The sequence below is a fragment of the Melospiza georgiana genome, chromosome 1 (assembly GCF_028018845.1).
Source record: "Melospiza georgiana isolate bMelGeo1 chromosome 1, bMelGeo1.pri, whole genome shotgun sequence".
Classification (NCBI taxonomy): Eukaryota; Metazoa; Chordata; class Aves; order Passeriformes; family Passerellidae; genus Melospiza; species Melospiza georgiana.
This window is the reverse complement of record NC_080430.1, coordinates 58,060,086-58,073,963: the sequence shown is the minus strand read 5'-3', so window position 1 is coordinate 58,073,963 and position 13,878 is coordinate 58,060,086. Positions and strand designations below refer to the sequence as shown.

At 38.7% G+C, this 13,878-nt stretch overlaps 1 protein-coding gene across 1 annotated transcript in view; it reads right to left on the bottom strand.

The window, feature by feature from the left end:
• Positions 1-1,101: 1,101 nt before the first annotated feature.
• Positions 1,102-13,878, bottom strand: part of RAMP3 (receptor activity modifying protein 3) — a 182,584-nt gene continuing 169,807 nt past the window's right edge. The window contains exon 4 of the mRNA XM_058026717.1: positions 1,102-1,250. Coding sequence (XP_057882700.1) covers positions 1,160-1,250 — 91 coding nt within the window. The 3' untranslated portion in view covers positions 1,102-1,159. The remainder of the gene's footprint in view (positions 1,251-13,878) is intronic.

Here is a 13,878-nt window from a genome sequence, read left to right as displayed (position 1 = left end):
CTTTCTCATTTACCATAGCCTTGCAAAGGCTACTTGTTAAACTAACATCTCTTAGGTAGCATTTTATCACGTAATAGTAAGTGCAATTTCTTAAATGTGCATCAGACTGCGCACAATAAGAGCTTTGCCATGTGATAGTAGTCTTACAAATTTTGGATAGGAAACATGTGAAGCTGTGATTCTGACAAATAAGGCTTCTAGAAGGCATACTAGATGCTTTACAGGTAACATGTAATGTGGTACGCGTACTTGCTGCTCTCCTAAAGATTATTTTGAAGTAATTCATGTCAAGGGGTGTATCAATGGGGAACAAAGTGACACAGACCTCTTGCCCCCTTGTGCATCCAAAGGAGATCCCTTTATTACAGAAATCGCCCCTTTTTTACACCTTTAATCTGAAATAACTGAAACCAGGCCGAGGCTAAACAGAACTTAACAGAAAGTGGGCACCCATTGGCTGCAGTGCTGCTGTCAACGCGGCCTGCCATCCAATCAGCTTCCTGCGCTGTCCGCGCGTTCCTCCAGCCAATCACAATCTCCCTTCCAGCTGACTCTCTCCTCACTCCTAAGTACCTCTCACCGCCAACCAACTCCCAGCCATCCAGCCGACAGCTGTGCCTTTCCAACAGGGCCTTCTGGTGAGCGTAAGCCATAACCATTTTAACAATTATAGCCCCATATCCTACAACGGGGCATCATTAATACATTGTTATTGCTTGACACATGGAGTTTACTGCTCCTAAATTGTCAGGGCCAGTTTTCCTCCTGGCTAGAACAGCTTTGCACAGCCCTCGGTGCTCCTTCCCAGCAGCTAAACCTACACACTGCTTGAACCAGCAGGAATGCTCAGATTTGACTGGAACATTAAAAATTTATTATGATTTAGTTTCACAGAATGTTTCTATGCTGGTTGTGACACATAGACCAGTAGGAACTGCACCAAAGGTCGGACAGCCTGGCCAGAGAGTGCTCCCTTCTGGCTATTCCCATAGAAGATGCTCGCTTCACTATTCTCGTGCAGCAGAAAAGCCAGAGTCAGGCTTTGTCATAAAACACTTACCAGTCTTTGTCATAACATACTTACCAGTCTCTGGTCAGATGTGCTGATAATGGGTTTAAGTTCTTGTAGAAGCAGTCTCAAAGATCTAGAACACCGATTTCATGCAAAATGCCAATGCAGAAAACCAGAGTAAATGGATGGATATATACATTCACTTGAAATTCTTCTGTACCCAGAGCAGCAGCATGATCTAAGGGGAAAAAACAGCTACTGTCAGAGCCCTTTCCACTACTTTCATCTCTCTTATAATAACCACATTCCTAAAAAGTAACAATTTTAGAGCTTTTTAAAAATAAATTTCACATTTTACAACCTCAACCCAGACACTTGAAACATTGCAATTTCCTGAAATCTATTCAATTTAACATAATATTCAGGCCTTGAAAGTGGCATCACATTTCTTGGCCTCTGTAGACGATTGTAATGCACGGCAGAGCTCTAGGTACTGCATAAGAATATGCAATATTGTCATGTTTTATGCGGTCATAATGCAGTAAGCTATGCTAGAGCAGTCTAACTAACCAGGGAATGGGATTAGCGTCTCATAAAAGTTGCATAATGGTATTACTTTTGTCCTTGTACGGCAAACATTTAAGATGAGGTTATATTGAACTTTTTTCCTTGGTTAAAATTCTTCGTACTATTTTTCTTCAATATTTTTCTGTTTCAGAAGCTTTCACAAAGGTTCTGTAATTGGACAGCTATGCAGGCAACAAGGAGGACAGTGTTCCAAAAGTTCTCTCTCTTGGGCTTTACAATATTCTAATGTATATTATGAACCATGGACCTGAAACACCTAAATTTCATAAATCTTTATTCATAAAATTCTCCTTAGTAGGGAGACCAGACTTCTCATTTCTGCAGAGGGGCTAAAAATTTACCTCTATTTAATATCATATTAATCCCTCACAACTGGATTGCTTATAGATACATAATCCTGACCCATAAAAATTAGCTGCACATGTTAATACAGTGACTTAGAGACTTAGATTCTTGTCCCTCAATGCCATTAAACATATTCTGCTAGAAATTGTGACAGCATTTTCCTGTCACACAGTCTATACAAGTTTATTGTATTTATCCGCCTCCTGTGTTCAGTCAATAATTACTATTCACTGTAGTTATTGCACAATCAGAAGAACGAGTTGTATCCACATTGAGCAGGCTCTAGCAAATCAATGAGGCTCAAGTTTTCTAAGGGTGTAGCTACATTATAAAACAGTGTGGTGGAATGAGTAAAGGATATACCTTCACAGTGTGTCTCAGCTGATAGTGAAATCACAGAATGCTGAGGTTGAAAGGGACCTCAGGAGGCCATCTGGTCCAACCCCTTTGCTTGAGAAGGACCACCTAGACCTGGTGGCCCAGGAACATGTCCAGATGGCTTTTAAATATCACAAAAAAGGGAAACTCTACGTGCTCCAAGGGTATGCTGGTGTTGGCAGAGATAGTTAATTTTCTAGTAACTTGTATGGGGCTATGGTTTGGGTGGAATGAACCATTTGTTTTTCAGTTTGTACAGTTCACCTCTTGTCCTGTCACTAGGAATCACTGAAGAGAGCATGGCTCCCTCTTTTACTTCTGTTTTATACACACTGATGAGATCCATCCCACCAGCACCAAACATTCACTTCTCCAGGCTGAATGGTCCCAGCTCTTTCAGCCTTAGCTCATTGGAGAAATGCTCCAGTCCCTTTGTGACTCTTCACTGGACTTTTTCCACTATGTCCATGTCTCTCTCGTACTGGGGGCCCAGAACACACTCCATGTGTGGCCTCACCAGGGCTGAGGAGAGGGCAAGGATTGAATCCCTCAGCCTGCTGAGGGACAGGATACCATTAGTCCAGCATACCCTTAGCCTTTTTTTGCTGTAAGGGCACAATTGGCTCTGGTGCTAGTTGGGGTCCATGAGGACCCCAATACTGCCAAGCTGATTTCAAGCTGGGTGGCACCCAGCATACATTGGTGTATGGTGCTAAATTGCTGGTCCTAGCGCCCTAGTGGTGCATAAATTGCTGTCCCTGGGCAGATACCCAGTGGCCTCAGCAGCACACTGCAGCACAGAGCAGCACAGCTCCAGCATACTGCTGGAGGGCTCTCTGTCCAACCTGAATGTGGGCAGCTATAAATGTGCCATGAAATAAAACGTCTGTTTTGGTTCCAGGTTTTCCTTGGTTTTCTTTTTCTTCCTCCAGCAGGAGGGAAACCACATAAAGTGCCAAAGAGACCAGGTCAAAGAAGACTCCAGGAAAAGATGCAAGGCAAATTAACAACAGCAAGCAGCTCTTTGGCAATCAAATCTCTAATGCAGGTGCACTACTAGAGCACCTGCATATTTCTCAGGTATAATTGACCTCTTATGGGTTAAGTGAAGATGGCCCATCCGCCTCAGCCAAAATCTATAAAATGTTGTCCCAAATTGCTGTCATGCAACACGTTATAACATGATCTCATGGTGTTGATGCAAAATTCCCACTGAAGTCCAAGTGCCATGATTGGTGTGGAATGGACTACAGCCAACCATCACCCACACCAGGGTCTGAAATTGACACGTGTCTCCACCCACTGGGACCAGCACGGAGCCTTGTGGCAGTGGCGCATCCAGGCCTGCCACTGACCAGCACAGGGGAATAAGCCCATTCGTCTGCAGGTCCTGTAAGCCTTGACAGCACTGCCCTGCAAGCTGGTCCTGTAAGCCTTGACTGCACTGCCCTGCAAGCTGCTGTCAGAAAGTACCCAGCTTTTCCACCCTATGGATTAAGGGCACTGGCAGCTCATGATGTGAGCACCATCTTTTCACCCAGGATACTATCAAAGGGGTGGTGCCTCAACGGGGCAAGAGTGCATATCCTGCGCTGAGGAGATGTCAACTCAGGCGCCCAGGAGTACCATGGGGAGTGTGGCCCCTGCAGCTGTGCACAGTTAGCAACACAAGGTCCTAGTTTAAGAGAGTCAGATTCACTCTCCTACAGAAGTTCCCAGTTTATTCCTGAGACTGACAGTAGTGATACTAGTGCTTTCGCAGTTGCCTCTGTTCATTAGATGAGTGATTCAGTGCAACAAGAGTATGGCATAAAACAGGAGTTTAGAGATCCAGTTGTCTTTCAAAAAATGAGCTATTTTTCCATTCTCACCTTTTCCCATGGGTCTGTGTACTAGTTCAAAGAAAAAAGTTGAAGGTGTGATTGAGTTTGCACTACTGTTCAGTTTCCAACTGAGAAAGTCTGAGGGCAGCTGCTCACTTCCAAATGATGAATACAAGAGAAAATTGCTTCAACTAAGAAAGCTCAGCATGACAAATAAATATGTACTGTAGCAATTTTAATAGAATCTCCAATTAGGATTTCAGAATGAAGCAGAGAAAAAGTAACACTTGAAACTTGTATAAACTTTTCTTTGCCATTCAGTCATCATTACATTTTCAAAGAATTGTACATAAACAATACATTTGTGTGTTCTGTTACATTTTAAAATCCTCTGCATGTGCACCTGTTTATGACTTGTGTCATCTCTTAGCTGAGATGATTATTGGCAGGAACAGAGATGCAGATTCTCCTTTGCATGCAGAAATATTACTGTGCTGAAATGCCAATCATTTGAAGAAAAAAAAAAACCCAAAACGTTGTATCTGCAAAAGAGACAAAGGAGTACTAAGAAAGAAAATTTAATGATTTTAACTCATTCATGTTCATCTTTCTCTAGAACGGAATTTTGTTTTACCCCTGCCTTTTACATCAGCAGAATAGAAACTAAAAAAGTGTCTGAAATTCTACAGGGAAATCATCATAGTTCTGAAAATACTCAAGGTTTACAGCGATCTCAATTATTATGCAAAACGAGGTAATTATAATTATTAAACTAGTGCCTGCGTGTGCCAAGTTTAGAAACTTTCAGTTTAACAGTACAATCAGAAAAAGGGAAATTAATTTGAAAAACACCTTACATTAAAAATAATAAACATTATTTTAAAATACATTAAAAATAATTTTCTCATTTCAAAATAATTATTGCCCTAGCAATCTAAGCCAAGGTATAAGCTGTCCAGCCATCATCACTACTTACAGCACTTGCAATTGAGAAAGACCTCCAGAGTCCACCACATTTCTGGTTTTATGTTGCAGACATCATCAGCATCATCCAATTACAACCTTACTACCAAATTCCAGCCTGCCATATGCATTTGAAGACATGTTTGAAAAATATTCCTCCATTACCTCCATAATGCCCTCTACATTTTTATTACCTTAACACTTCCCCTTTACCCTCCTGCACTTTCTCCTGTTTCATCTTACACCACCAGTCTTCTGACAAGCACTTAAATATAAGGGCAACATACTCAACATAGTCTGACTTGTGGAGGACTCCTTACATTTCAGATAAATAAAAAAAACCCAGGGGTTTATGCATTTGTAATGAAGGATTTAGACAGCATCCCTGAAGTTCCACAGAAACAGCTCTTCTTTTATCAGGAAAACTTTAATAAAACTTTAATTCATATATTTCTAGCACAACTTCTAATTATGTTCCACACTTTCATTTTTTCACTTTATATTCCTCTCACCACTCACCTGAGACAGTTCATTTTATTCCTAAATAATGACCTAATCAACACACTTAGTTAGGTAAAACTTTTCTCAACTGGGTAATAGTAAGCCTTCTTGCTAACATTTTACCCTTACATGCCACACACTAAATTAGAGAGGCACCTGAATTCTTCTAAATTAATCTGTTTTAGTTTCCATGCTATAAAATCAGAATGAATACATCCAGGGCTTTTATCATGCTACATTATCATAACATCAGGTTGTCTTATTTTTTTCATTAATCTCAGGGGAAGATAAAAGAGCCTGCTTAGGGTTCAAGAAGACCTAGATGCACTTTCCTTCCTAATTTACTCTCTGATGAGGATAGGTACTTGAGGATTTGATTCTTTAACATAAAGTTATTTGGCCAAAATTTACCTTAGAGTAAACTCAAAACCTTGTCCATTTACCTTAGGTTTTGATAAAAAGCATGTATTAAATATATATCCTTTCATAATTACATTTTGCAAATATCCTCAAGAAAGTGCAAAATAAAATTGCCTATCTGTATTTTAATCAAAGCAAAGTTGTAGCAGCTAATTTTTATGCATCCATTGGGATCCATTTTAGGAACTTGAAAAGCAGCAGAGAGGAAGCATACTGAGTAAGGCTCGTTTATCTATTATGAATATCTCATTTTGTAAGGACTCTCTAAAAACAGATTTATGATGTTTTCATGTTCCAAATGCCTAAGCAAAAATTAATTCTCATTTAAGTTGACCCTCAGGTTAATCACCTATCGTAGCCATTTCAGTCTCTTAAAATTCCTTTCAAAAGGATAATTTGATGTGTTATTGAATGGAAGAGAATGCAAAGAAGGCATTCTAGGAAGATGACTTTATTCACTATGGCTTTCAGGCTGCTGCACCTCAGTTTCCAAACTGCTGCATGTGCAAATTTCAAATGCACAAGGAAATTGGCAGTATGAGGTACAGCTTCTAAAAAAGAAGCTGGATATGATAAACTAGAACATTTACCTTGACATTTTTAACTTGTCATAACATGTCAGAAAATAAGACAATTATAAAAAACAGTGGTTCCCAATACTTTCTACTAAAGCCTGAACAATGTAAGGAATCTTAATTATATTATAGATTTGTCAGAAAGTTTTAGTGCAGTGCTTTAAAAATTAAAATTTGTTTAAAAATAAATAAGAGTCAAGATCCAGGATAGCATGTCATCTGACACTATGATTCTCTAATCTGTTTCATGACAGCAAGTGTTTTAGGGTCAGGTGTTGTAAAAGCATAAACCAAAATTGTTCCAGACCTAAATGCAAAAGGCATGCAGCCTTGCTTTTTTTTTGCACTTACGAAAAAGTGCCAGGAGTGCTAGGTCAAATTGCTCTAGTTTAAAACTCCTTGTGGAAAAATGCAATAGGCTTGGGTAAAGTCAGAGATGATAAGACACTTCTACTATATATTTGAATCAACTCAAAATTAATGCTTTATACATGAACTCTAATTTTTTGCATGATCTATAACCTTAACAGTATTGCTGAAAGCAAGATGCAAAAAATACTTATTTGCTATGCAGTGCTAATATAGAATAAAAGGATTACAGGATCTACAGATCAAGACACCTTCTTCATCTACCACACTATTCTCCAAAAATTCTTCTCCCTGAGAAAGATAATGACAGTATCAGTGATCATCTGTAAGGCCATATTTGCTCTCAGTGCACAGTACTGGCTCACGGTCAACTCAAGGCCCCACAACAGCAGACAAGTCCTTCTCTGCAAAGCTATTCTCCAGTTTTTCCACCATGCTGAGGTCAACAGTAAAAATGGTAACCTGAATTAATGCTATATTTACACCCAATAAAACTATCTTTACAGGGACTAATAATTCAAATTATTCACTGTGAGTTATACTCTGAAAAACAATATAGCTCACAGTGAGGGAAGAGCGATCACTCAATCAGAATAGGAGCTGACCAAAAATTTCATAAAGGATTTTTTCCTTTTAATTTTGTTAATAAACAGGAGTAAAATGACTATGCAAAACTCCAAGACTCAACTATTTCAATTCTGCAATAGTGTTAGAATGCATCATTTTCTTATTCTTTAATGGGAAAAATTGCCTGTCTAGGACCACATTTTTAGGTCACAATAAGTCTTTGTGGTAGATTTTCTTTCCAGTATATAAAAAAAAGCCGTGAGCTGGGGGTTATGACATGACAGGATGTTATGCAGTTTGCATGAGGGAGCCAGAGCCAACATTGCAGGGAGAGAGAAGTTGGCTCTGCTTTCTCCCAGTTGGCTGCATGGGAAGGCAGGTCTCTTAGCTCAGGGAGAGAAGAGATTACCCAGCACTGTCTTGACAGGAGAAATAAGTAATTGTCTGTCTGCCTGCAGCAACGAAGCAAATTGAACGTGGTCCTGCAACTCAGTTGAACAGAAAAAATTGCATCTTCCAAATATTTGAGGAGTAGAAACATTTACTACAATGTGTTAAAGTGCTGTTGCAAGTTCATTAGGGACTTCAGAGGTTCGAAACTGAACTGCTGTTAGGAGCTATGTAGTATGAAATATTCCATCTGCTGGATAAAAATAATTAGGAAGGAAAGGAAAAATTCCTGGGAAATGGCAAAAAAAAATGCAATTTAGGTCTGTCTGCTTGATAAGTATTAAATGAGCCAAGAATTTCAGATATGTTGGATATATATTCTGAAACTACTATAGCTACAATCCTATAGTGCAGTTAAAAAGAAGACAGGGAGAGAGATAATTGTGGTTACTCGCTTGTTTAAACTTTGGCCAGAGTTTCAGGGTCCATACCCATAAATTTGAAGTAAAAGCCAAGCATATCTGAGTGTGTGAAGCAAAGGGAAGTATCTGAGAGCAGATACCAAATCTTGGTTCATCCGCACATAAAACTGATTTCATACTATACCCAGGCTTGCCTTTAATATTGACCCTAATTTATAGGTGATAGGGTTTGGGGTTTTTTTTCAGGCACTTCCAGGAAGCCCTTTAAACAACATCCAGAATTCAATATTTGTGGTTGTATATTCCCTCCATAGCTAACTGCACATAGGATTGTTACAATTTCCCTCTCTGCTTCTGAGAAAAGTTACATGCTCTGTTCTTTCTCCTTCCTCTTTCTGTATGTAAGAAAACAGTTTTTCTTTGACACAAGTGTTGATAGTTGGAGCTGGTGATAAATTTTAAACACACCAAGCTACAAAAATTTCCCTTGTGCTAGTCAAATAAGCATATAAGAAAATGACACAGGAAAGTTGTCATATTATTTGTTGTACCCAAAAGCAAAAGAGTGTGTGTTGGAACCTGAAATGAGAGGAGCTCTCAGAACTTTGGGCCTGTAAGCCAAAGCTCAGAATTAAACACAGGGTTTGATCTGAAACCTTGGAAAACTTAGGTGCTAGACGTGAGAATGTGGATTTATAGTTTAAGCAGAGACATGTTAAGCTAAGTAAAGGAAAGTTTAGAGTTTTAGAGTTTAAGTTATAGAAAAAATAAAAGTAGCTACAGAGCTCAGCAAGGAGTTTACTGTAAGTTTGTGTGTCGTAACATGATTGGCTAAGAAAGCTTACACTGTAGCATAAGTCCATTTGACGAAATATTTAAGGATTAGGTCAAAAACATAAATATCTTTGTTAGCAGTTTTTTATTGATCAATAACTCCTTAAAAGGAGTAACTAAAGGTCTTGTGACATTCTGAACCATGCTGTAACAATGTGACCCACTTCCTACCTACATGGAAGATAAGAAAAATACACCTCATAATCAAAAACAATTCTGAGATCCCATCTCAAATTCCTTCCAAAATACCCCACAAGTGAATTACCATAGTGTAGTTTGTTCTTATAACCCAATTCAGCTGCAAACATCCATGCAATTTAATGCTCTGACAAGTCAGAGAAATCACAGTTATTGCAAATTTTATTTGTGCAATAGGCCAGATATCATATGTACAATTGGCCAGAGGGAAAGGGAAGTATGGGTTATATATACTTCTGAAGATGCTTCTTGGGACAGCCTGTATACTACATATGCATAAAGGTATATTTTGTAGAAATATTTTAGATACCAGGTAAGGAGCAGCATTTCCATGCATGGAAAACATTTTCTGGATTTTTTTATCCATCACTCTAAGACTGCTATCAGTGACATTCAAACCCCAGTACTTCTGCTGACATGAGAGCCTTATTTTAAACTTCAGCCTAAAAGTACAAATTAACTTATGGAAGATAGAGACAGAATCTGCAAACTATCCCTGTCTTCAGAAAGTCTCTGTGTTAAAATGTTCTTAGACCAGCTCTTCCTTTACAAATGCTGTTTTTAATTCTTGGAAGGAATTAGTAAGCCATGCAAGCTTGGTGGAAGAACATGTATAGATACGACAGGTATAATAATGTTCTCCTGATATTTCACTGGATCAACAAGTAGGTGACATACATGGTGTCTCATTCTAAAGTGACCAGAAACTGCTGACAAAGGATTATCTATGACAGAAATAATTAATTACAGAACAGAAATTCATTAATAAGTTAAACAAAATAAAACATGAGGTACAAAATAAAACATGATAGTCTAGAAACTAGGCACAGCTACAAAAGAAATCTTTGTTGACCTTTTAAGACAGAAAAATGGCTTTGCAAGCTCCAGCATTACTGTGGTGTACAGCTCCTGTAATTAAGGTCTTCCTGTTACCTGCAGCCCTCCTCAGGGTGCTGAGGCCAGCAGAATGACTCCAGGTAAATTCACAGGGCAGAGAGAGCACATCAAGAACAGAGGACTTACTGCCTCAGTGAGAGAAGAGGCTCAGGTTGCCCCAAGCCAGGCACAGCCAATTCCATCATCCCCAGCACACCCCCTCAGCCCTTGAGCCCCTCAGTCCCAAAAGACAAAACCCAGCAATCCATACTTGCATTTACCTCCATTAATGAAAATCTGTGGATAAAGATACCAAAAGCAGGTATCCTTTGGCCTATTTTTTCATAAATCTGGCACTGAAATCTTGTCAGTGCCTCTTAGGATGTCAAAGTCGAAAATTCAGAGATAAATATAATACAGAACTAGAATATTATCATATTACTGCACCATAGGCTAATAAGTCTAGCTACAAATCCATTACATTATGATATTTAGCATTGCTGTTACAGGAGAAGTTTCATTGGTAAAACCCACTGTGAATTTCTCTTGGTTGACATTTCATCACAGGGAAGAAAATGTCAAGGAATGGTCAATGGAACAGCACAAATCAGCCTAAGCAAAGCTTGCAGCTAGTGATCTACAAGCATCAAGGAATACAATCAGGTAAAGACCCTGAGACAGAATAGACTTGAGCAGAACAAGTTGCTCGTTTTCTGGAGGAGAAAAAGTGTTTTTTCTTGTAAACACAGCATCATTGCTTGTTAATCCTGATTGTCATGGCATCCTTCTTTAAAAAGGAAACAGTGGTAGTGAAAATCTAAATGCAGCTCAACTTTTACAAGCTGTTTGAATTTCAGACCTTATTTCCCAATATTTTTCACCATATTTGGGACATTTAGAATTTTTTTTTACTATTTTTACAGGAGCATCAGCAATTTTAGAAATTTTAAGTCCTACCAGTGGGAGTGCTGCCAAGATGAAAAACAAATTCTTAAGCTGTATTAAGATTTAGAAATACAGCTACTTTTATTAAAGCACTCTGTAAAGCACTTGAGCTTTCTGTGTATCAAGACAAGCCCACAAGTTTCAGATCTCTGCAAGGTTTAAAAGTTAAAACTTTGGTGAAGTAAAATGGACGTGATGGTTTGAGAGGATTCTCTCAGGTTAAAATTCTGGGAGAATACTAGTATAGGAGAATATGCTTTCTAGGCAAGCGAAAAAGTCACCTGTGGTGAAGACATTGTTTCTCCACAGCATGGGGTCTTTCTTACTAGTAAAAATGAAAAATACCAGAATCACAAAGGGATTCTAGGACAAATAAATTACAAACTTTCTCTAAGTAAATAATGTACTAGAAGGAAAAGTATGAAACTGGAGAAAATCTCATCAGCTGAATAATTCAATAGCTTGTTTTGAGATGAATGTTACCTACCATTTTCCCTAACAGCTCTGCCAAAATAAAGGGCAAGTACTAATCATATGCAAGCGAGAAATCACTGATAACACAGAAAAAGATGAGAGCAGTATAAGAATTAAAGGACTTGGAGGAGGTGAGTAAGGCACACTGAATGTTCAATTTTATGAAATGCAAACCTTCTTATCAAGAGATTAGATAGAGTCTTACAAACAGTAACATTCAGGAAATAACTGCAGAGGGCACGGATTTGCATTTATTGATTAGCCAAGGTAAAGTATAAGCTACCAAAATAAAGTAGTCATGAGAAAAGAAAATACTTGCTAGAATGCATCAGGTGAGGTTTTACTGCTAGCAATAGGCATGCATTCACAGCCATAATCAAGGCTCTTCAGTTTTTCTGAAGGATGACTTCTTTGGAAAATGTCCTCAGGCACATGGGGATAATCTTGGGGTTTTGCTGTGGAGGCCACGGAGTGGACATCAACGATTCCTGTGTTTCCCTTGCAATTCAGGATATTTTATGAATCTATGATTCACTACTGCAGATAACTTCCAAGAAATTTCAGCAAACAACAAATTAAAACAAATATTCTTTGCCTTTTCTCAGAGTGAAAAGAGCATAATTTACTGTGATTTTGTGAAATTACACAAATATAATTAATATATATCTAATGCCCTACTTTGAAAAGACAGGAAAAAAATTAATGCCCTTTTTGGAGAAAGTAGTAACATGCCTCATGTGAAGCAAAAACCCACAGGCAGAGTTTTGCCGACACATTTATCTGCCCTCTTCTAACCTTTTAACTCTGTTCTGCTGCATTAATTTGCTACTATTTTTGTCATAGTAAAATTCAAAAATGCTACAGCTCCTTGAGACCCTGCTTTGTCATGCAAATGAAGAACTCCTGAAATAAAACCATATAATAAAACATGACATGCTTCAGAGATAATCACAATTTTTTTCTTGGAGTAAACACTTCTCAGCCATGTCATTTCAGGTTAAAATTCCTATTTAGAAAGAAGCTTTGAGTAGTTTCAAGGCTTACTTATCACCTCTAAATCTTAACTGGAGATGCTCTTTCTACTTGTTAGTCATAAGCCATTATCTCTGTTCAGGCTCAGAACATTCATTATCCACTCCCCAAGTCTTATAAACTTTATAAACTTCACAAACAAGGATACCCTCTACTCCATAAAGTTGCAGCTAATTTTAGATCCTGGATTACAAATATATGGTACCACTTAATATTATTAAAAATAGCACATAATCTGGTGTTGTCCTAGCTAGAGATGACATGTCTGAAACACCATCTTTTTACACTCTTGCCTGCAATTCTAAAATCAGCGTTATGACACATATGGGGCTCTTTAGCCAGAAAAAGAAGAGGCTCAGGGGAGACCTGATCACTCTCTACAATTACTTGAAATGTGACTGTGGACAGGCGGGGGTTGGTCTCTTCTCCCAGGCAACAACTGACAGAACGAGAGGACACAGTCTTAAGCTATGCCAGGGGAAGTTTAGGTTAGACATCAGGAAAAAAACCTTCTCTGGAAGAGTGATGGGACACCGGAATCGTCTGCCCGGAGAGGTGGTGGAGTCATCATCCCTGGACATGTTTAGAACAAGACTGGACAGGGAATTCAGTGCTGCGGTTTGGTTGATGAGGAGGTGTTAGGTCACAGGTTGCACTAGATGATCTCAAAGGTCTCTTCCAACCTAATTCAATCTGTGATTCTGTGACTGCTCAGGGCCTTGACACAGTTTGATTTACAGGGGCCACAGCTTAGAGCAACACTTCCCAAAACTGCTCATAGTGCTCTTTCCTCTTGCCGCCTTATCACCTCACTGGTCTCCACTCTGGTCTTTAAACCACTGCTTGTTCCTTTCTTTACCCAGAGACTGAAGCTTTTTCCTGCTTACTGCCTACACCATCCCTGCCTTCTTGTGCTCCTCAAATGGTAACTCACTTTACCTCCCAGAACAACTTCATGACTGAGAAGTGCTCACGTTATTTAAATTTTATGTACTAGTATAAAACTTAGGTATGTTATTCAAGCAACTAGTGTCTTTAAACAGCTTTCCACAGCAGAAAAGGTTGTCCTTCATTTTACTTCAGAAGAGAATAAAAGGAAAAAAACAAAGCCAAAAAAACTAGCAGAGCTAATGCACTACACTTTTATTCTTTACACTTTTTGGTTT